Here is a 23,610-nt window from a genome sequence, read left to right as displayed (position 1 = left end):
AAGTGACATTTTATGGGGCTATCCTACTTCATTTAATAGGAATTAAGATTGATTGATTCACCAGAGGCTTTGTCCAGAGTCACATCTTTACCTCCCCTTCCTCTTCCCCTATATAAGTTTTTGATCCCTTAAAAAGGTTCTTTGCAATATACAAAAAAGCTTTCATTGTGACCCATCTAATGTTTGTCATGTGGACAAATTATATGCCAACTTTAATGGTTGGATAGGTCAGGCTTAGTTTAATTGGACTCATTTTGGGCATTTTTTACTTTATCATCCGAGAATGTGGAATCAACCTAAAATGCATTCCAAGAATGTATACCATACAAATGCCTTAATTTTTCACAGCTTGGAAAAGGGCAACATTTGATTAAAGGTGTTTCTTACATAAACATTCAACAGCCTTCGATGCGTCCTTCGTTACTGCTGGCTGCATTGCAGACTGCTTTGTAGTAGAGTGCCTTCCCACTCAAGTCATGGAGAAACACAAGCTCATCTTGTCCACAACTCTGGCAAGAATTCATCAGATACTGCCCCTCATATTGTTTATATTCATTCAGAATTTGGAATTTTAAAATTTGTAAGACAAGAGACAATCAAAAAAAAAAACCAGAAGAGTGCATCTTATTATCACCAAGTAGGTGAATTAAGAGGTTGTAACCTTAGTTTTTTAACCCTGTCTTATTCCTAAAAGTTATTTAATGCAGAAATAATCCTATCATTTCACATGTAAATTACATTAAATAATACATTTAAGGTCTCTGGCATGAAGGGACCATGGGATGTAGAAGAAAGGAAGTGTCAGTCAGTTCTCCAAACAGACTAGGGAAAGAAAGAAAAAAACAGGGGAGGGGGGAAGAAGGGCAGCAGATTCCAACTAAAATCGTAGGCATCTTATTCAAGTGTGGTGGTCGGGATTAATTGAATTTCTGTTGCAATCTGGCACCCTAGTCCTCTCAAATAATCCAACACCAGGGAGGTGAAAAAGAAAAGGGGGGGGGGGGGGGGTTGGATACCAAGTAAATTACCATTACCATCAGATACAAAGGAGGTGGGATTGAATCACTGAACCAATGCTTTACCAGTTTGAAACCAAGGTGTGTCATTATCATATTATAAATAATCGACTATCAAAACTTACAACAAATCATGAAAAACTGATTTCCACAATCTTTCAGTGTATACTATTATTACCACAAACTAACTGACCTCCATGAATTCCAGAGTTGACCACATGAATACTTTGAAGTATAACCATCCTTCACCACTCAGAATAATAGTGATGTTTACCCTTATACTTCTCCAAATAATAGACCAAATTCTGATGTACTACATATCTTCAAAGCTCAACTAGGCAGCCATCTCATTAAATGTCTGACCAGATTTGAAGCTTTTATTTAGGACAGAGAGAAAAAAATGTATTGTTTTTCTGTCAAATTACTGTGCATGTACATCCTATGCATGCGAAGAATGACCTACTCACATTTGAGAATCCATTCCACATGATAGGAACTCATGCTGCTGCAGACTGTTTGTCATCATGGTCATCAAGGTTCAGAGCTTGCAGCAACTTAGGCCAAGATTCAGGGATCCCTCCTGGTAGATCAAACTCCAACAACTTTCCTCGACTGCGATAGAACTCCTCTACGGGCTGGCTCTGCAGAAGCAGCACAATTATCAATCTCTAATCAACCAACTGACCAACAAGATGAACCATGACCATATATATATATATATATATATATATATATATATATATATAGAGAGAGAGAGAGAGACACCCAAGCAGAAAGAATTTTATTCCGAGAAGCAACTTGACACAACAATTGTATCAACTTCAGTTGGCGAGTGGGGTACTAAAAACCAGTAGAATGACAGTAAGTTGTCAGTCCAATCAATCAGGAATCAGCACCTTGTTAAGGGGGCTCCAAACCAGAAATAAATAATGAATAATCAGATTGATCACATTCTTACATATAGTCCGTAAAACATAAAAGGGCATACCCAGTGCACAAGGCTCCCGCACTACGGGGTCTGGGGAGGGTCATAATGTACACAGCCTTACTCCTGCTTTTGCAGAGAAGCTGTTTCCAGATTCGAACCCGTGAAACAGCCAATGGAAAATGGGAGATTGGCATCCTTTTCTGAGTGAATAAGCATGCCATGTCTTTTGGTCATCTTTTCCCCTCGCCCACCCATTCTCAATTTTTTTCTAATTGGATAGATATCAGCACATTATATCTTCTCTTGTATAATTTATTAAAAAAAAAAACAAAAAACTACAGAGTAATTCTTTATCATTACAAGGTCTTCGAGTGACATTATGCTGATTTCTTACTTGTTCTTATGTGCATTACCCCCAGGTTATGGGTATAAAATCAATCATCCTGCCCCAACTTTCTACCAAATAATAATTGTTACACACTTTCCACCAAATAAAAAATCTTTTACACCCCCCTCCCCTTTCTCACTGTTTTTTAATTGTGACTAATGAATGGGAAATCACACCCTTAGAAATAATTAAAATTTTCAAAACCGTAGCCATCTCAAAAACCTAGTAGTTGAATTGAAAAGCACATATAGTATCTTAACATCTTTAACTAGTATAGCAGCAGCTAGAATTAACAAAGGTTTGCAAAAAAGGACAATACCATTTCATCATATATACGAAGTCGTTCTTTCACAACTGCCTCTGTATCATCGGATCGGGTGATGAGCTTTGATGCACAATGCGGAGGGGGAAGAAGTGGAGCCATGTATATTCCAGGTCTCCCATTCTCACCCTTGATATCAATATTTGCGACATTGAAGTTCCCACCACACTGGCTGCAAATCCTTCTTCCAAGGCATTTCTCAAGAAGTACATCTTCCCGGAGCTTTAGGTTAATAACTAAATCAATGTCAGTCACATCCTCCAATATTTCCTACACAAGCAGGAAGGAAAAAGTGAACTAAGAGAAACAGAACAATATAATACAATAGAAACAGTTTCACTATGCAATAGGCCAAGGACTACAAAATTTGAGTTCCTGCAATCACCTACATATGGTGCAGAAATTCAATGATAAACCAATTCAATCCATGATGCTATTACTGAATTACAGGCATACCAGTTCAATGTCCAAGACAGTATAAATGTATAATTAAGTGAATATTTGTCAAAAGATACCAAAAATAAGTCCAAGATACTCAAGTGAAAACTAAATGAACATTGACATTAACCACACACCCCCAGGGGGGGGGGGAGAGAGAGAGAGAGAGAGAGAGAGAGAGAGAAATGAGATGAGGTAGTATAGCATATACAGTTTACTTTGTTATCTTTCACACGCAATCTGTGATCCATTTGTCACACCTTACGTCGAGCATTTCAAACAAGGCACTCAAAGAAAGGTGCACCCACAATATCTTGAAGGGGGTTAAACTTATAGCTCTACATTTCTTTTTAAAAGAATGGTGCAAGCCGTAATAAATGAGGGAATTAGAAACCTAGCAATCATAACAGCAACGCATACAGTGGGTACAGTATAGACATATTAAACTACCGTATATGCTCTACATATAAATGGATGAGTCATATATGCTGTGCCATTGATCTCAAAAGATCCAGTACAAGATTCTCTAAAATCCATGAGAATGAAGCCTCAATAGAGCAGGTCCTTGACCCAAGTTATCTCCTCATCAGGGGTTTATAGGTATTATCTTCAAGTAATCAGCTATCCACTTCTTCCAACAACCCAGCAAAGAGGGAAGAAGATCAGGTTTTGTGGGTGTTCTCCATCTGAGGATGGAAGATTCTACAGGGCCTCTAAAATCTGAGAGAATGTAGCACCAGATAGCAGGTCCTTCACCTGAGCTACCTCCTCATCAGGGGTTTATAGGTATTATCTTCAAAAACACAGCCATTCCACTTCTTCCAAGCACCCACCAAAGAGGGGCTGTAGTATTCTCCAATTGGTGATGAAAGATCCTCCAGCAAAATTATGAGTACCAAATGCCTACTGAAACTACTAGAAGGGCAGCCAACCCTGTTAAGAGGGAAGGAGATCAGGTTTTGTGGGTGTTCTCCATCTGAGGATAGAAGATTCTACAGGGCCTCTAAAATCTGTGAGAATGTAGGACCAGAGTCAGAGCAGGTCCTTCACCTGAGCTACCTCCTCATCAGGGGTTTATAGGTATTATCGTCAAAAACACAGCCATTCCACTTCTTCCAAGCACCCACCAAAGAGGGGCTGTAGTATTCTCCAATTGGTGATGAAAGATTCTCCAAGGCCAGCAAAATTATGAGTACCCAATGCCTACTGAAACTACTAGAAGGGCAGCCAACCCTGTTAAGTAAGGGGCATCTTTTCCACCTATGATCTACAGAGGAACACAATGATATGGTCTACCGTCAACAACACATAACTTTTGCAAAACCAAATAAATAGGAGAAGTGTGATACTCCAGCGTAGTTTATGACAGGAGTTCACGGGTCCAGACTTCCTAACATAAATGTGAACAACAAGCCCATTGATCTGAAGTCCATGATCTTCTTTGTATCCAGGAGGGCAGAAGCTCCTCTGTCCTATCTTCATTTGTTCATTCATATTTTGTCCGTCTTCTTTGATCAAAATCTATCATTGTCAATTACAAAAATTTATTAAAAGAAAATGCTGCACAAACACGACCATTGATTAAAAAATCAGAAAAACCACATCAGTCTTTCCAATCAACAGACTAATGGGTCCATGAATTCATTGAGCAGGAATAGACAGCATAGGATGGATGGTAACATCCAGTCCAATAACCTATTAACACAAGGAGATTAATGGACATGCATATGGCAGAGAACTAGCTTGGCTTCATGCTTCACTATGTCTAGCAAAATTTATAAAACTAAAACCACACTTTAATTTTGAAAAATCATGCCCTATCACCACAACCATATAAGTGCTCAGTGCTCACCGCTTGTCTTATTGTTCGAGGGAAACCATCAAGAATGAAACCTGATTCACCCTTGGCTTCTCCAGCTTCAAGTCGCTGAGACAATAAATTTAATATGATTTCATCCGAAACCAATTTGCCTTGATTTACAATCTCTGCAAGCTGCCAAAAAAACGAAGATAAATATATAAATCGAGAATGAAAATATATTTAAAACTTCATTTGAAGAGAAGTTTTCAAGGAGCAACAGTTACTGCATTTCCTCACTCTACTTAGAATAGATATTCTACTAGGTAAATATATAGTTTGAGTCCCATAGAAGATAACTGCAGTTTTTAATGGGATATAACAACACATGGCACAAATGAGTGCTCAAACAAAAAGTAAAAATCAATAGAGCTGATTAGAACCATATAACCTTAATAATATTTTAATTAGGCCCAAAAGAAAAAGATGTTACAATATTAGCACAATAATAAGTATTAAGTAAACCAGTAAATGCTCACAAAAGTATGACTCAAAATATAAAGTTAGCAAAAAAAAAAAAAAACCTTGTGTTCTTAGTCCAATTGCAAAACTCTCTCTCTCTCTCATATGAACCGGTCCCACTACAGTTTCAGGCCACGACAATCGCAACATCATTCTTGCAGCAGTAGTGACAGAATCTCAGTGAAAATGAGGCAGATAAATGAAAATGGAGGAGATAATGGACATATTTGGAATGGTTTCTCAAGCTACTGCTTGAATGCTTCTGAAAGGGCTCTCTAGTCAGCAAAAGGTGGAGCCAAACAGAGAGCTCGTGTTGGTATAATCACCGCCCCCATCACCAGAAGCCAAGAAGTGGGGAGGAGGCAGAGAAGATTCCATCGCACAACCTCCTATGGGCTCTGCCTTTGCTGACCCGAAAGCAGAAGCCCAGGAAGCCATCCAAACATGCACAACATGGATGTGGCACAGACACTAGGGAAGCGGCAACAACGCCCCCCCCCCCCCTTTTCCATGGGTATAGCAGGATTGGCTGCAAAATGCTGATTAATCTGAGAACTATAAGAGAATATTTGGCTAAGCTTCAAAGCAGGCTTAAGCGTGAGCAACAGACGCACAGGCACTAAAGGGATGGGGTCTTGGGCTTCTGGAAGAAGAGATTCCAAGCGCCAACAATGGACCTGCTTTCTATAGCTTCTCATTGTGAGCAAGGTTCGAGAACTCGCGAGATCTCGCCGAGATCTCGCCGAGTTTCTCGGTTTTGGGCAAAACCGAGTCGAGTTCCTAGTCGGTACAAAAACTACAATTTCTCGACCGAGATCTCGCCGAGATCTCGGTGATATCTCGAAGGTGAAAATCATGGTTTTTAGTACAAAAACCAATATCTCGCAGAGATCTCGCGAGATCTCGGTTGGGCCCAAAGATGCTAGTTAGTTGTATTTAGCCCAATTTTCACCCAAAAACCATTTCCAACATAAGAGAGAGCAGGAACAAGTTCTTAGGCTCTAAACCAAGGGGAAAAAACCTCTCCTTCAAATTTCTTCTTCTTTCTTTCGATTGTTGGATGGAATGCACTGTTTGGAGTTAGATTGAAGTGCCAAAGTGAAGATTCAAGTGCCAATTTGGAGCATCATCACCTATTTGCAAGATTTCAAAGGTGTTTTCTATTTCTTCCCCAAATCTATTTTTTCCAAAAAAATTTTGTAATCCTTGTTAGATTCATGTGGTTTTAATATATGTTGAACATCTTTGCCCGATCTATCACTTCATGGAGTCGGATTTTTTTCAGTTAATAAATTATTTATTATAATTTCTGGAAAAATAAATGATTTATTTGAAAAAGAAAATGAAAAAAATAGGATGAATAGTGATTGTTTGAAAATGATTTTGATATATGTTAAACTACTTGGGATGCTCTACAGCCCCATGGATTAATTTTTATTTTCACCCATTAAAAAAATTATTTTATTTTTCAGATTTAATAAATATATTATAAAAATTAAAAAATATATATAATATTAAGGAAAAATACTTATTGCTTATGGAAAATTATGTACAACATATGTACATAATATTCAACTTCAAATGGTGTCAAATTCATCATTACATTATATTTTTCTTATACTTTAAGGTATAAATAGTTTTAAAAAAAATTCAAAATATTATTTTTAATTAACAAATAAATACTTGGGTTAGGGGATAAATAAGATATAGTTATTTCATAGTTCTAGTAGCTTGACATTACGTTTAAGAGTTATGAATAGATTGACATTACGTTTAATAGTTCTAATTTGCTATGTTTTACTAAATTATATATAGATTATGTTGTTTTAGACTTTTAGTACGACTGTCGCCTACCAACCTATGGGCCAAAGTGAAACTCATATTTGGACTTGTTTTTGGCAAATCGGGCATGCCATTGTGTTTAAATGGCCTGAAATAGGCTGGATACCAAGTTTGGACCCAAAATATGTGTACAACCCACCGAGTTGGGGTCCGAGTCCAAAAAAAAATTGCACCAACTGCCGAGATCTCGGCTCGACTCGGTTCGGCCAGCGAGATGCCACCGAGACCCGAGTTCTCGAACCTTGATTGGGAGAGGCTAGGTTCTCAATATCTGAGCGAAGCTGAGAAGCTCCCCAAAAACAAGCACAAAGTGTGTTTCCTAGAGCTTTGTGGGTGTCATTTCAGTATAAGTTGTATAACTTGCTGGTGTGATTCTTGTACCAACCTTTCTTCCTACCCTTTATTCACTGGATTACTGACCTTATTAATTGAAAACCTTCCTTGCAACCTAAAATACCTGCAAGCCTCCGTGTCTTACCTTAAAATTCCATAAATTGCAATCGATCTTCAGATTCTCATTTTCTAGTCAATATTCAACCGGATAGCTTGAATCTTCTATCTAGTCCTAAATTCCATATTCATATTATCAAATCTTATCAATTTCCCTATTTCTTCTCTCTCTAGCCTTTATTTTCCCTGAGTCCCACACCAGAATTTGATTCCTTTTATTTCCTTCAATTGATGAGATTCACTAGATGGGAAGATATTTCTCTTTATTTAGAATGTTTATCAACATAAACCAATGTGATCTCATTCAAAATGAATACATGAATGTTTTGGATGCAACCAAATTATACCATACCCTAGTTGCCCTGTTTTCAGTTTGTTTGTTCTCCTTCAATAATTTAGGCTTGGAACTGACTACGAGTTAAACATCAGTGTATTTCAACTCTACAACTTTACTTTGGAAAAAGATACGTTTGGAACTATAAACATGTTATTAATAAAATTAAGCCCAGTACTCTTATTGTTTCTGGTCCAGCAAAGACATACTTCATGTTGCAGCAGAAATATATATTCCAGAGAGACTCAAGTTCCCAATCCAGCTTCAATTCTCAAATTCTCACCAATAATATACAAGATATTATAATTTGGATAAATAAAATGAAGATTTCTCACTGGAAACATATTAAACTTCACACAAATATTTCAAAACCCAGGGTAAGACAGAACTGTAACATCAATAGTCAAAAGATTGTATGAACTTGACCATACATTGCTCATCATGTTGCAAAAGAAAGACAGAAATCCAGATAGAACTCATAGAAACACTTACCATTCACCCACAAATTCAAAATCTCATCATAAAATTTATACAAAATCCAACTTTTTTAACTAAAAATAAAAAACGCTTAACATAGGGAACATTTTAGGAGGGGAGGTGCAGGGTGATGGCAGAAGCGATTTGATACAATATCGATCTCAAAATTTTTACAGACAAGGATCTCAAAGAATACATCCATCAAATCTAACAATAGGGACTCGTGATTACCTAAAACGCACTGATGGCATGTTCCATCAAAGGAATGCAGCACTCAAACACGATCTCCATCGAATGCACCCTCTCCAATGGCTAATTCCCAAGCTTGAAGACGAAGAAGAAGACTCATTTTCTCTCCTCAATTCTTATCTCTAATTTGTGTTGTGCAATTAGGGTTTCGGCCATAGCTTCTCTTTTATAGATGAGCTAAGCATGGAGATTACAATCTAACGGACAAGATCATGCCAAGTGGTGTGATCTTAAAGGGTAGCCTTTAAGTTATCCTGAATTGCACTAAAGGACAACACTATAAATCGTAACCTGAAAGCCCTTAGTGATAGAAACTTTCATTACACTTTCTCCCCCACACTACTAACATCCAAAATGGACTTTGCAAGCATGGAATAAAATCACCATTATTAAATCTAATCCATTGTTCATCATTACGGGAGTATCAAGACCAGTGACTGGACCTAAGAAAACATTTGAGACACTTTTCAAATAATATTGATTTAATATAATAATAAAATAAAATACTTTTTGCAAACACTTTACAAAAACAACTACCAGGTCTTGGATTTCGACCAGTCACAGTCCGACAAGTCTCACTTGGATGTTCTCCCAAAACAAGTAGTGAAAACTTTATTGAGTGTCACCCCTATTCACATTTATATCCTATACGCCGAGCGGCGAGTATATAGTCAGTCCTGTCAGTAAATCAACCATTGGCCCACCACATACACACAAAAAATGGATGCAACAATAAGTGCCACTCAGGTATAGGAAAATAAACTATTAAAAATTCATGTTGCCAAACACAACTGGCGGTGAACCATTCAGGAATTTCTATGGACCATTGTTCAACACAATAATGTCTCCATATTTATTTTTCCATACTAATCTCCACCGGTGAAATATACAATATGGTAACCCTAGAACAATGTGCCTAAGTTTGTTTCTAGTTGAGAAAAAAATATAAGGATAGGCAACTGCACATAAAAGAACAATTAAAATATGCACATAATAAAATTGTAATTAATTAATTTAATCTCATTAAATTGGGTTTGATGCACACACATCAAACCATAATAACTGCGGTGTCTAGACTGATCATCCTTAAAGGAGCATCCTAAGTGACACACGATCAGGATCCTGCCCATAATAACAGTAGCAAAATTACAACCATTTTCATTGCTGTAACTGAAGAAATTGTTATGAAGAAAATAGAAAGAAATATTTACAGCATAACTTTAACAGGTGCTGATTTCCAAATCAACTCACATGTCACAGAGGCTCTCAGAACTACCAATTTGAAGGTAATTCCCATAATTTAGCCATCAATGAGTTGGAACTCAGCTCAAAACTCAGAAAAACTTAAATAGCAACGGAAGCAGTCTCCCGGATTTGCCATTAGATTTCTTTCAGTTGCTTCAAAAGCCCTCCAGCTCGATTCTGATGATTAAGATGAAATACTTCAGCGAATTAAAATCGAACCCACCCCCTGGGGGCCGCATTTTCTACGTGTTAAAGATTAAATCTCAAAACTATTTTTGGATTGTTTTTCCTGAGTTGCTTTTTGGACTGTGAAGATAGCTAGAGACGACCGACATGAACGGGCACATCTCACTCGTACAAGAAAGAATTAGGAAATAGATCAATAGAAATGACTGGAAATTTTCAAATGAATAGGGAGGGAGAAAAGAAAACGTATATAGAAGACTAAGAAAAGAAAAATAGGGAAACCTACCTGTTTGGAGAGGGGGCCGGAGGAGGAGAGCTCCTCGCGAACCAGATCACCAGTGGCGATGTGAGGGACACCTAGGAGGCTACAGAGACGACTGGAGTAGGTTCCCTTCCCTACGCCTGGGCAGCCCAGGAACACCCACTGCACGTTCCTTTCCTTTGGATCTCGACGCACTGGGAAGGCTTTGATGAGCGGCGGCGACGAAGAAGATGGAGCACGGTGGAGCTCAGCTGCAGCTGCTTCGGAAACTGCGGTTGAAAACAAGTTCCTCCTCAAACAAGTAGTTGTCATCCATGAATACGACGATGACAACGACAACTCTTTCGCTCTTAGCAGGCGGTTTAAGGCCGCCATGAATTGAAGAAACACTGGAATGAATAATTAATTGCAGAGGGAGAAAGAGAGAAAGGGGGGTTTCAGAGAGTATTCCCGGAAACCAGCAGAGGTACTAGGTTTCTAATGGCAGATCGTAACTGCGGAGCCTTTATATATATTTCTTCTCTCACCGACGGAACCAGAGCGAGGCAATCTGGACTCTGGAATGAGCCACGAGGTGCCTTTTCTTAAGAAATAGTTCGTAAGACGTTAACGCCACCTATAATTTGTTCTTACAGGATTCTAATATGCGGATCTTTTGCCCTTTTGTTGTTTTTAATTGTTTAAGATTTCCTTTTGTTGGGAGAGAGACAGTTCCCACCACGCCATTGTTGGAAAGAATCTGCACACCACACTAATGGCAATGCATAGAATGGAGTCTATTGGTTAAAACAAGAGAGAGAATGTTAGTGTGAACTCTGCACATCATTATGTGAGTGCAAATTGAAAATTAGCCCGCACTAGTAAACATGACCTAAATCGATCGGTTGAAACCCAAGATCGGTCCGATTGATTACTAAACGGAGTTCAAGAATCGAGCAATTAATAATCAGGCATTCACTGTGTTCTAGGTGCAAAGTAGTAGCTTAACGGTCACCTCATCGAGCCAACCTATAGTCAACCATTTATAGGCCAATTAACCCGTTTAAAACCCATTTAATATGATTATAGCCCATTTATAGACCGTATATTATCTGATTAGTCAATTAGCCCACTTACCTTAAGCTCATTATGGACCAGTAATTGACCAACGAAATAAAAAACGTATCCATGCTCTAGCCTACAAGGCCTAATTACCTAAATAGGTGCATAGAGTGTGGGGTCTGAAATTGGTGGGGATCGATTAGAACCCAACCAAAATTGATCAAGCCTGACTATTTGACAATTGACATCCCTAGCTCCAATGCCATGCACTTATTTTTTTAACGTCTTTGCTTGTGTTTGTTTTGGCAAGGAATGAAAGAAAATAAAAGAGAGAGGCTTCCATGAGCTAGTGATTTTCCGTTTAAAGAGATAAGGAAAGAGGGTGCAAATGTATCCTCCTCAGTGGCTCAAAGAACCTTTCCCTAAAAATATATATGGGAAAAGGCAATATGGAGGATACACTAGCACCTTCTCTCTATCTATCTCCTCTTCACATGAAATGACTTTTCTACCCTCTTATGTATGAAACCATTTTGTTGCTCTTCATTGGTGGCTCATTTAGGCCGCTTGCTCAAGAAGCTTCTCCCAAAATATATTTACCCGGGAAGAGATTCGGAGGAAGCTTCCAACAAGCAGAATAGAAGTTGACCAATGTGCCATCTCTGTGGGAGACTATCCCCTAACCACAACTCATCCACGGATTCTTCAACATCAGTCGGTTTGGACCTTCACTTAGTTTCACCCAAGCTTCATCCTGGTCATGGATAGATCACCTAGTTTCGGATCCATAAGCAATGACAATTGCCCTATGAAGACTCGTTTTTGCTACGGCTCCGCTGGGTATATATATCAATAAAAGAAAAGTCAAAATTTTGAATTTTTGGGTAATTATCTATGTGAGAATGGAAGGTGATGTTTTTCGAAAATTACAAGATATATCTGAGTCATCCATTTTTACATTTCTTTTAATCTAAATCGTCTGTTTCCACTCAGAGTTAGGAGAATAGGCAGTAATATAGAGTACTGGTACACATGCATGAACATACATAGGATGCATGATAATACAAAAATAGGTATTTGATTGAATTAGACTTTGGAGTTTGACACGTGACTAATCTAAACCATATCCTCTCTATCCAAATGTTGGAATGAACATACCATCTATCACGACAAAATATGTTTTGTGATAATTTAAAAAATAGCAGACCTTTATGACAAAAATAATACCCTCCAAATTTTTTGAATCCGGTTTTTGTGCACAATCATGTAAACACGGCAAGTGCTTCCGCCCTTTGTCCGAAAACCTCCAGAAAATTATCCTCTCCAATTCCTTAAAGTGTGGCAGTGCGGCAGTGCTAGGTGGAGGTGTTGACAGCTGGCAGCTGCCGCATCCAACGGTCTAAGTTTATTGATATGAAAGGTTGAATGCGGCAATTGGCAAGTGTCGATATCTTCACCTAGCACTGTTGCACTGCCACACTGCCACACTTTAGAAATTGGAGAACCATCGCCATGATCCTCAGTCACGGTCTCTGGCTCCACAGTAATCATCTGCATCAAAATCTAAAAAGAATGTGTACACGGGGATTAACTCCACCGAACTAGTGAGAAAGAAAATGGGATGCACAATCACAAATAATCCATGGTGCATGCCATTATTAATTCATTTACCACCTAACACACAATGCTAAGTCAATGGGTATATGCTACTGCAATAACTCGGGAAGACATTGTGGATCCTTCTATTCTCACCACAATGCAACCTTAATTATTACTATGGAGCTCACGCCGGTCGTAGTCATCACCACCCAGAGGCAGACCCCGATAACCATTACTACCCCTGGCCTGGCCTCTCTAACTCTTCACAGACAGCAGGTGCTCTGGCTATCCAACACCTAAACCCCTGTTGGTAAGGGTCGTAGCATAGGGAACTGAGCCTAACCACAGATATACTACATGAATCCTATCGGGTTGAGAGGTACATCCGGGTGTGTCAACATCCCATTCCATCTAACACCCGGGTACCAGCACAACACGGTGCATACAGGCAAGAATGAGATGCAATATACAATTCCACGTAATCCGGGGGTTTCGGTCCCAGTACTTCCCAGTACCGTAACCCAACACAAATCCATATCATCCCAATCATCATCATCGAATAAGAATAAATGCAAATATGTAATCATGCTTGAATGATAATATCATAATATAATTCATAAATGCATGAATAAGCAATACTACATACACGACAATACATAAAATCTTTCCCCTAAATTATTTATGCAAATAATAACAAATTTCAACCCTCCAAAGTGATTTCAAATTTAGCAAGAGAATATGCTTTCCTTTCTTTTCTTTTTTTCATTAACAAACAAAGAACTTGAAGATTGGAATATTCTTACTTTTTTGTTTTAGCATAATGGGTCTTCGATTCCGTGCCTTCCACGCAGCCACCCTCCACCCTCACGTCACAACATAAGTTTATCAAGGTTGAGCATTAACTTAAACCAAAGAAAAAGTATTTTTTTAAGGGGCGAAGGGTTATGGAACGGCTGCGTGGAATCAACACACCTAGGATGGTGATGTAAGGCTAAGAAGACTCCCAAGTATTGTTTGAATCCTTTTCAGGCTACACTATTGCATAGATACTTCGGAAAAGAAAAAAGGAACTGCATCCCTGCCAGATAAATAGATAAAGGAGAACGTTCTACGTGCGACAGTGCAGGCTACACCCAGACACATAGGCAACCTGTGCAGGGGGTAGGGTGATCATTGCACCCACCCCCATGTGCCTGGGTGCAACCTGCGCTGCGGCATAGAGAACAGTGCCCCAATAGATAATGTCAATGGCTACAGCTCCTTTTGAGTATATAAAAAGCACTGGTGGATCAAAGAGAGCAACCGAGGATTTTGGGGGGGGGGGGGGGAGAAGTGTGGGAACCATTGACAACGAAGTAGCCTCCATGATTTCAAATCTGATTCAGCCAGAACCCTAGAAATCAAACCACAGTGGGAACACCAATTGTGGAGACACTGAAATTTAGCAATCGATGCATCTTGAACCCATGCATTCTATGATCCCAGAAACACTCTCAGCTCCGATTTTCATGTCTGGCTCCAGAGATCCATAATTCTATCTTCATTTATTTGAGATCAGAAATGTAACATTCTTCAAACCGAGTTTAACAATATGACTTAGCACTAGCCTTTTCATTGTCTGGAAAAAATGAGACATGTACCATAAAACCTCCATTAGTAGCACTCGACACTGGAATGCATTTTGCCTCACAGAAACACTGGAATGGGTTTTCCAAAATAATAAACTTCCTCGGCATCAGTTTGTAGAGGGTTCTGAGCCTTTAGCACCATCAGTGTTGCGCCTCTCTCAAAAATCCCCCAAACACACACAACACACAAAATGTACCGCTTGAAGCTCGCTCCCCCTTCCCCCCCCCCCCCCCCCCCCCAAAAAAAAAATGCTTCTGCTGTAATTCAGGTTAGTGGTGAGATAACCAGGAAACCTTGCTATCCATTGATTTTCTGGGTGGGAGATTATATTTAGTACTTCACCTAATAAAAGAAGAAACAAGGGGCAAAAGAAAGCAAGCTACATGATCTTAGCTAACGCAAAACAAATATCACGCATGGCTCATAAATTGCACCCACATCAGCAATACAGTGAAGAGGCTCCCACAGGACATCTCAAATGCTGAAACAAACCCAATGGTGAGACTGTCATTTAAAAAAAAAAAAAAAAAAGACAGGAAAACCAAAGGTGAGACAGAAAGCTCAAGCAAACAACTAAAATGGCACATAATAAGTCTTACATAATAAATTTATATGACAATAAAACAACAATATAAGTACAAGGTAAATGCACAGCTAGATATGATCTTCCTTGCCATCATCCTCTGTGGCTCCATCTCCAGCATGTCTGATCAAAATCAAACACAAGAATCAGTAAACTGAAATATTATATTTTTGCAATTTTACAACCTATATAAATCTATATCTTTGAATTAAGTAATCACAATCTGAACCAAACAAATTGGTGATCCATACAACTTAAAACATTAAATATTTACAAACAATTATCTTAGTACCCTTCTATCCCTCCCCCTCCCCCATCTTTTTCTTCCCTGTTTGCTTGAGCGATAGCAATTTTCATGGCTTCACAACAGACAAGAAAAATCTTCAATTAGGATTGCATAAATAACCATTTAGTTTAACGTAGTAATTAGGATTCGCAAAAATCGTTAGTATACTATTAATAGCATAACTATTATAATTAAATATTTAATAATTAACATAATATAATTAGTTAATTAACACATTGTAACCTGTTGGTTGTGGGTTCAGAACTTCGAAACAGCCTCTTCTGCGAAGCAGGGGGTAAGGCTGCGTAAATTTGCCCCTCCTAGACCCTGCAGTAGCGGGAGACTCGTGCACTGGGATGCTCTTAGTTAGTTAACATAATGTAATTAGTAAAATTAGTATAGCTATTATAATTAAATATTTAATAATTAACAAAAGATAATTAGTAAATTAGTATAGCTATTATAATTAAATATTTAATAATTAACATAAGATAATTAGTGGTAAATTATATTCGCTGGCTGGCTTGCCAACAGAACAAGATGGAACTTTCTTCTTTCTTTAGCGGCCAGCTTTCGAGCTTTACATCTGCTGAACAACTACACCCTTGCAGAGCCTCGCGTGCTTTCCCAAAGTGTTGCCAGACATGAGAGTTTGAAGGTGTGGTCTCATTCCACGGCAACAGACAAACAACAAAATGATTTGTATTGCTAAATATCTGCAAACAATACAGCCAATGCCACATAATAAACAAAAGAAAAGCAAAAACATAGACATACACCCACATATAGCTAAGGTTCTAAGTTAGATAAAGAGGTGTGCTGATAAGCGTTGATATACCACCAATGGACAAGAACCTTCTACTCCATCCATCCCCATATTCAGAATAGGGGTCTACAGCATCCCAGAGCACAGGTACATTGCAGTATGAAGTATGAACCCTGAGGTGAGTGAAGGTAAAGCACCCAACCTACATCCAAAATCACTTCCCACCACAGCAGCCCAAACCACAGGTACATCGCAGTAGAAGTAAGAACCCTGAGGGGTAAAGCACCCAACTTACATCCAAAATCACTTGCCCCCCCACCCCCCAACTAATGCAATCCTATTCACAGTTTCACACTCTTCAATCCCACTATGACACATTCAGATCAACCGCATCCACCTTACTAACACCTCAAGAAGCCCTCAAAGAAGCCATCAAGGTTCTATAATGCTTTCATCCTTTTATCTTACCTGAACCAGCCACCTGTCAGAAAGCCAGATAAATTGAGACTAGTGATTATTCACTTCCTCCTCTCTTCTTCCTTCTATTATGCTTCTTTATTTTTTTGTCCAGCAACCAAACCTATCATATGCCCCATTGAATACTCCCACTTATTTTTCAGATCACCATCAGCCACAGCCAAGCAACCTTCTCAATTTAAAATTCCCAAGACCTACCCTCCTATTTCCTTCTTTCCCCTTCAGCCCCATAGTTTTTACATTATTGAATCACGCACTTGAAGACTTGACCAAGAAATCCCATCCCCCACAACTATCATAAGCCAAGGAGCTATTTTTCCGCCCTTCACTGCTCCTAGAAATCTTTTTGAAAGCCGTAATTACCACCTCTTCAACTTTCTTTGCTAATGTCTTGACGTTTAGATGTATAGGAAGTTGAAGTTCTGAGATTGGACTAGGAAGAGATGGTTAAAAAGGGAAAAAGGTAAAGGCTTGATGGAATCTGAAATTAGGGTAAGACTTTTCTTCTTTTCCTTTTTTTTTTTGGAGGGGGTGTTTTGGGGGGCATAAATGGCTATGATTGTTGGATCAAACAAGGGTTAGTTGGAGGGCAAGGGCTAGCATTTGTATAATTGGGAAACAGCATTTTAAGTATGTAAACTAAGAAAAGCAATTAAATAGTACCCCCAAAAAAGGATTCCTCGCTGAGATGAAGAAATAAGAGAAAAAATTAGAGAAATACAAGGGGGGAAAAAAGGATTCTAATAAAGATTTAAAAATTCAAACTTTCAGAAATTGATGACAAATGGTTGAAAACAAATGAATGGATGACAATACAAGAGAAAATGCCAATCCATTCAGAGATAGATTGGTGAAATCCCTTCCCATATGGGCCATGTAAAGAACCTTTTGCCTAAAAAAATTAAGTGATAAGAGCATTGGGAAAAAGAAAAGAAGAAAATAGAACATAAAAGTCCTCCACTCAGGGTTCCCTGGTTGGACGTGTCTCTAGGCCCAACTAAAAATGCTAAACCCATTCCATTACCCTAAATCCCATTTTCACAAAGATTCGACTACACCTCACCTTTATGAGGATACCTAACATGACTCGGAAAAGAAATAATAATATTCTCCAGATTGACTATGTGACTTTCATCTAAAACATCCAAGACTATTACTCCCTCCATCCCCACAAAGACTCTTGTTTGGAGATTTTCTATGTTCTATTTTGTTTGTCCTTTATACTATTAAATGGACAAAAAAAAATTTACTTGCCTATATTATCCTTAGCTTGTCAATGCAGTAAAGGGTTAGTAGTGCATTAAGAGAGAGAGAGAATAGTAAACACATGAAGGGTAATGTTGGAACTTGGAAGATCGTAAAAATATTGGGAGTAATTAATGCAATGACAAACCTTTCTTGAAAAGTAAGATCTGTCAAAATAGACAGTCATTATCGGACAGAGGAAGAGGATATATTTTGTAAAAACAACAGTATAAAATTTCCTAAACATAATAAGATTGCATTGTCAGAAAATAGCAGCTTTTCAACTTATCATAATTTGTAAATACCAAAATCAAGATCTAGTGAAAATAGTAAAAATAAATGAATTTTTAAAGTAAATAAACATAAAGCCCCAAATAATCCCAAAAATATCAAATTTAAAAGGCAAATCCCATAAACAGATACAATCTTCCTCATGTCTTATATGTGATAAAAAAAAAACAAAAAAAAATAAAATTTACAGTCCTTCATTGACCTGGTTTCATATATTTTTCCCTTTGAAACACTAGCTTAGAACTTGTCTTTAAACTTTAATATCCCACAATCACCTTTCTTCTTTGTCAAAGCCCCTAATTTTGTATTCCCAGTATTGTCCAAATGATGCAGGATAAACACGAAGAACAAAGCTGAAAGGCTGTCAAGCCCTTCATTTTCTGGGGCAAAAATCAAGGAAAACCAAAATCTTAACAAAAGAAGAAGAAAACAAAGCTGATTCTCTGTCATTTCTTTAAAAAAATTAAAGAGGATAGCCAAAAAGCATGGCTGCTTACAATTTTTTATAAGCTGAACATATCTAAAACTCAAACAACATGAAAACCCCTCATTTGTTCTTAACAGGCACCCAAAATATTAAAAAATAGAAGAGAGCGATTGAATTAGTCTAATCAAATTAGCTCCCATCAATTCTGACAAGGATTGGGGCAGAAACAACACTAGGGGAACAAGAATTAGACTAAGAGAAAAGAAAACAGATCTGCTTGTGTCCACTTCTATCTGCTGCCACTTGCTCCTCATGCTTCTGTTTTTCGTTCTCCTAAAACCCAAATCTGAACTTCTTCTTTGTGCTGCGCCTGCTGCCACAATACTACCCAAAGAACCCTCACTGCCTCTTCGTTCGAGCTTCAATCTTCTATCAACACCCAAGAAACTAGCTACATTGGTTATTGTTAGATATATGGCCAGAATACCGTGGGGGGTATTCTGACCCTTATACCCTCTTTATTTTGTTATTTTGTTATTTCGGTATATGTGGTTTAGTCCCACATTGTTAATGTACTAAGTGTTAATTATTCATTATGATTATAAATATAGAAGTGCTTAGGATGCATTAATCATCCAAGCATAGAGTTCTACTTCAGATCCATTTAACATGGTATCAGAGCTGGTTATGAATTACAACCATCCACGATTCCCTCCCCTTCTCTAATTCTCGATCTCTCTCCTGTTCTCTTCTCTTCTCTTCTTTCCTTTGTTTTGCTTTGTTCTTCTTTGTCCCATAGGGCAGCACTGATGAGGTGATCTATTGATCCAGCTGCTGCCCTCCTTTGTTACCTCACTCCATGATATGAAGATTTGATCGATAAGGTGCTGTCCTCCTTTGCTGCGAATATTGAAGACTTCAGCCTTCATTGGACAGATCCACACTATATTACAAGGACTTTGTTCACTATATTGGAGCTTCAGACCTGCGGCAGATCAGTATTCCAGCACCTACATCAAGCTACATCAAGTTCCAGCCCTCAAGATCGATATCTCTTCACACTTTCAGGGTTTTTTCAAAACCTTGACAATTGTCGATCTTGGGGTTCCACTTATCAGTTAATTCTGATTTTTTGAGGAGTGCTTCACATCTGTTCAAGAGTCCTTCGACTGCAATTTCAGCCTCATACAGTCACTTTTCAGGCCTCACATCATCTTATCGATTTCAGCAATTTCAGGGTTTTTTTTTTTCAAAACCCTGAAAATATCGATCTCAAGGTTTTCTCTGGCTGCTGTTGCTGATTCTTGGAGACACTTATTCCTTCATTATTAGAGGGCTTTCATCCTTGTTTCAGCCCTTAACTTGGAGGTGTTCTTGGTTTTCTCTTCACAACAGCCCCCTTCTACAATTTGGGATTCTTCACTGTCTCCATGGGTGACTCTGTGGATTCGACTGCTACTTCTGTTGGTGATGGAAACAGCAAACTAGAGTATCATACTTTCTCTCCAAATCCAATCAAGTTGGATGGCACCAATTACCTACTTTGGTCTAGGTCTGCCTCCTTTGCCATTGCTGGCCGTGGCCTTACTGGTCATATTAGGGGATCCACTGCTATGCCTACTGAGGTTGGGGCTGCTCAAGACAAGTGGCTTGCCAACAATGGAGTTGTTATGTCCTACCTGATTGGTTCTATGGTTACAGATCTACAACACAATTTTCTTCTCCTTGATACAGCCTCGGAAATTTGGGCTGCTTGCAAGGAGACTTATGGACAGCTTGGCAATGATGCCCAGGTATATGAAATCAGGAAGAAGGTCCTTCACACTACTCAGGGAGAATTGACAATCTCCAAATACTATGCTACCTTGCACAGCCTTTGGCAGCAATTGGACCATTTTTCTGATTTTCACCCAAGTACAGCTGCAAATATTACTTCTTATAAGCAACACATGGACAAGATCAGGGTTTATGATTTCTTGGCAGGATTAAATGTGGAGTATGATCAGATTCGGGTTCAAGTGTTGGGTTACAAGCCTTTTCCCACACTTGAACAATCATATGCTCTGGTCTCCTCTGAAGAAAACCGTAGGGCTGCCATGTTGCACCCTCCTATTACTGACAGATCAGCTCTCCAGGCTGCTGCCCCTCCCACTCCTGCACCTAGTGGCATTGCTTCTCTTGGTGATTCTACTACAGGGTCTGTTGTTTGTGAGTACTGTCACAAACCTTACCACACCAGGGAGAAGTGCTGGAAACTTCACGGGAAACCGGCTGATTTTGAAGCTAAAAGGGCTGCCAAGACAAAGATAAAGACGAAGACCAAGGCCCATCAGACTGAGACTGTTACTGCAGCTCCTACTACTGACACTGGTCTATCCCAGGATGATCTACAGGCACTCCTACGTATGCTAAGGTCTTCCGCTACTGCTGCCTCTACTACATTAGCCACTGCCAATTCTTCAGCTCCTTCAGGTTAACACTTTGCCCGGTCAGGTATTCCATTTGGAGGTCATTGTGCTTCTGTGGCTTCCAATCCTTGGATCATAGATTCTGGAGCTACAGATCATATGACCGGTTCCTCTAGTCTGTTTCACAGATATTCTGCCACTTCTAGGAAAGATAAGGTCAAAGTGTTTGATGGTTTCCTTTCTTCCATATCTGGAAAAGGAATCATCAACTGCACTTCCTCTCTTCCCTTGTCTTCTGTTTTGCACATTCCTAATTTTACTACTAACCTTCTTTCAATTAGTAGTATTACTCGTGATCTAAACTGCAAAGTCATTTTTTTCCCTTCTCACTGTGTGTTTCAGGATCTGGACTTTGGGAAGACGATTGGATTGGGTAAAGTGCACGGTGGACTGTACATGCTTGATGACGGTTGCGTCTCTCCACCACCACCTTCTCCGCTGCATCAGAACTCCTTAGTCTCTTCTGAACTCTCCCAGTGGCACTCTCGGTTAGGTCACCCCCATTTAGGAATTTTAGCTCATTTATTTCCTCGTTTGGTCACCCTTCATCCTAAGGATGATTTTTTTTGTGAGGCTTGTGTTCTGGCCAAACAGACACGTTCAACTTATCCAATTTCAAATAAAAGGAGTTCTTCTTGTTTTCAATTAGTGCATTCGAATGTTTGGGGTCCTAGTCGTAAACCCTCTATTTCTGGTCATCGTTGGTTTGTCTCTTTCATTGATTGTCATTCTCGGAACACCTAGGTGTATCCTTTGCACACAAAAAACCAAGTTTTTCATGTTTTCATCACTTTCATAAAATGGTCCAAACTCAGTTCCAGGCTACTCTCAAAGTATTGAGAAGTGATAATAGAACAGAGTATACAGAATCCCAATTTCAAAAATATTTGGCTGATCATGGAATCATTCATCAAACTAGTTGTGTTGATACCCCTGCCCAGAATGGTGTGGCGGAAAGAAAAAATCGCCACTTGTTAAAAATGGCTAGGGCTTTGATGTTTGCGAGGAATGTCCCGTCTCAATATTGGGGGGATGCGGTCCTCACTGCAGCCTATCTCATCAATAGGCTACCCTCTAGGGTTCTTACCTCCCGCAGCCCCTCTGATATTTTACTGGGTAATTCCTCCTTTATTGTGCCGCCCAAGGTGTTTGGTTGTGTGTGTTATGCTAGGGATACAAGATCTCCAGGGAAACTTGAGCCTCGGGGGCTCCGTTGTATTTTCTTGGGTTATTCACCGACCCAGAAAGGTTATAAATGCTACCATCCCCCTTCCCGCCGTACCATGGTTAGTATGGATGTTATTTTCCATGAGTCCCTTTCTTATTATTCTTCGCCACCTCTTCACAGGGAGAGTTCTAGTGAAGATGTGTCCTTTGAGATTCCTCTACCTGAGGTTCCTCTGGCGGCTACCTAGCCTTCTTTACCACCCACGGCTACTACCCAACCTTTTTTGGATGCTTCCCATCCTACTTTGGAGACTGCCCAACAACCTCTGGCTGTTCCTCCTTCACCTAATGGGAATCCTTTACAGGGGGAGACCATAGAAAATAGTAGTGATAATGTTCCTATCCAGGGGGAGTTGACTCCAGTCCAGAGAACTATTGGTGAATTTCAGAAGAGAATTGACAACTCCAACATGATCACCTATACAAGGCGCAGATCCACCGGAGGGCAATTGCATCCCACTCGTAGCACCAGCACCCATCCAATTGCCGGCTCCAGACACGGATCCTACATCTCCTGGTAATCCATCTCCTTCCGACCTACCTATTGCACTTCGCAAAGGTACTAGGACTTGCACTTTACATCCCATATCTCATTTTGTTTCTTATAACTCTCTTTCTCCCTCTTTTCGTGCCTTTGTATCTTCTCTTTCCTCTATCTCGATTCCTAGAAATTGGCAGGAAGCATCTACAGATGGAACGTGGAAGGCAGCAATGTTGGAAGAAATGAGAGCACTACACAAAAATAATACGTGGGATCTTGTGGCTCTTCCTCCAGGGAAAAAACCAGTGGGATGTAGATGGGTCTTCGTGGTTAAACAGAAGGCTGATGGTTCGGTGGATAGGTATAAGGCACATCTGGTTGCAAAGGGGTTCACTCAGACTTATGGAGTTGACTATCAGGAGACCTTTGCACCAGTGGCAAAGCTCAACACCGTCAGGGTGTTATTATCTTGTGCTGCAAATCTTGGGTGGGATCTTTAGCAGTTAGATGTCAAAAATGCCTTCCTCCATGGGGAGCTTGAGGAGGTATATATGGACATTCCACCAGGTTTTTTTGATGACAGGACTAAGGGCAGGGTTTGTAAATTGAAGCGTGCCCTTTATGGTTTGAAGC

The 23,610-nt window shown here is 39.3% G+C and overlaps 2 protein-coding genes across 3 annotated transcripts in view; both read right to left on the bottom strand.

Moving 5' to 3' along the window:
• Window positions 1-1,256: 1,256 nt before the first annotated feature.
• Window positions 1,257-11,018, bottom strand: LOC122657221 (adenylate kinase 1, chloroplastic-like). The gene is made up of 4 exons (XM_043851930.1): window positions 10,482-11,018; window positions 4,945-5,085; window positions 2,652-2,924; window positions 1,257-1,657 (listed from the first exon to the last, which is right to left on the bottom strand). Exons 1-4 carry the CDS (start codon window positions 10,830-10,832, stop codon window positions 1,514-1,516), a joined length of 909 nt encoding a protein of 302 aa, XP_043707865.1. The 5' UTR covers window positions 10,833-11,018; the 3' UTR covers window positions 1,257-1,513.
• Window positions 11,019-15,274: 4,256 nt separating this feature from the next.
• LOC122648430 (protein TONNEAU 1a-like) overlaps window positions 15,275-23,610 on the bottom strand; it is a 45,124-nt gene continuing 36,788 nt past the window's right edge. For both annotated transcript variants that reach the window (XM_043841647.1, XM_043841652.1), the window contains one exon: window positions 15,275-15,432. In XM_043841647.1, the coding sequence (XP_043697582.1) occupies window positions 15,381-15,432 (52 nt within the window). In that variant the 3' untranslated portion in view covers window positions 15,275-15,380. The remainder of the gene's footprint in view (window positions 15,433-23,610) is intronic.

Source organism: Telopea speciosissima, chromosome 1, assembly GCF_018873765.1.
Source record: "Telopea speciosissima isolate NSW1024214 ecotype Mountain lineage chromosome 1, Tspe_v1, whole genome shotgun sequence".
Taxonomy (NCBI): Eukaryota; Viridiplantae; Streptophyta; class Magnoliopsida; order Proteales; family Proteaceae; genus Telopea; species Telopea speciosissima.
This window is presented reverse-complemented; position numbering and strand designations above follow the sequence as displayed.

Coding starts and splice junctions, on each gene's coding strand:
- LOC122657221 (XM_043851930.1), bottom strand. CDS start 10,832: ATGGCGGCCTTAAACCGCCTGCTAAGAGCGAAAGAGTTGTCGTTGTCA. Junction 2,925..4,944: donor CTCGAACAATAAGACAAGCG/GTGAGCACTGAG, acceptor CTGCTTGTGTAG/GAAATATTGGAGGATGTGAC. Junction 1,658..2,651: donor TTCGTATATATGATGAAATG/GTATTGTCCTTT, acceptor CTGCTTCTGCAG/AGCCAGCCCGTAGAGGAGTT.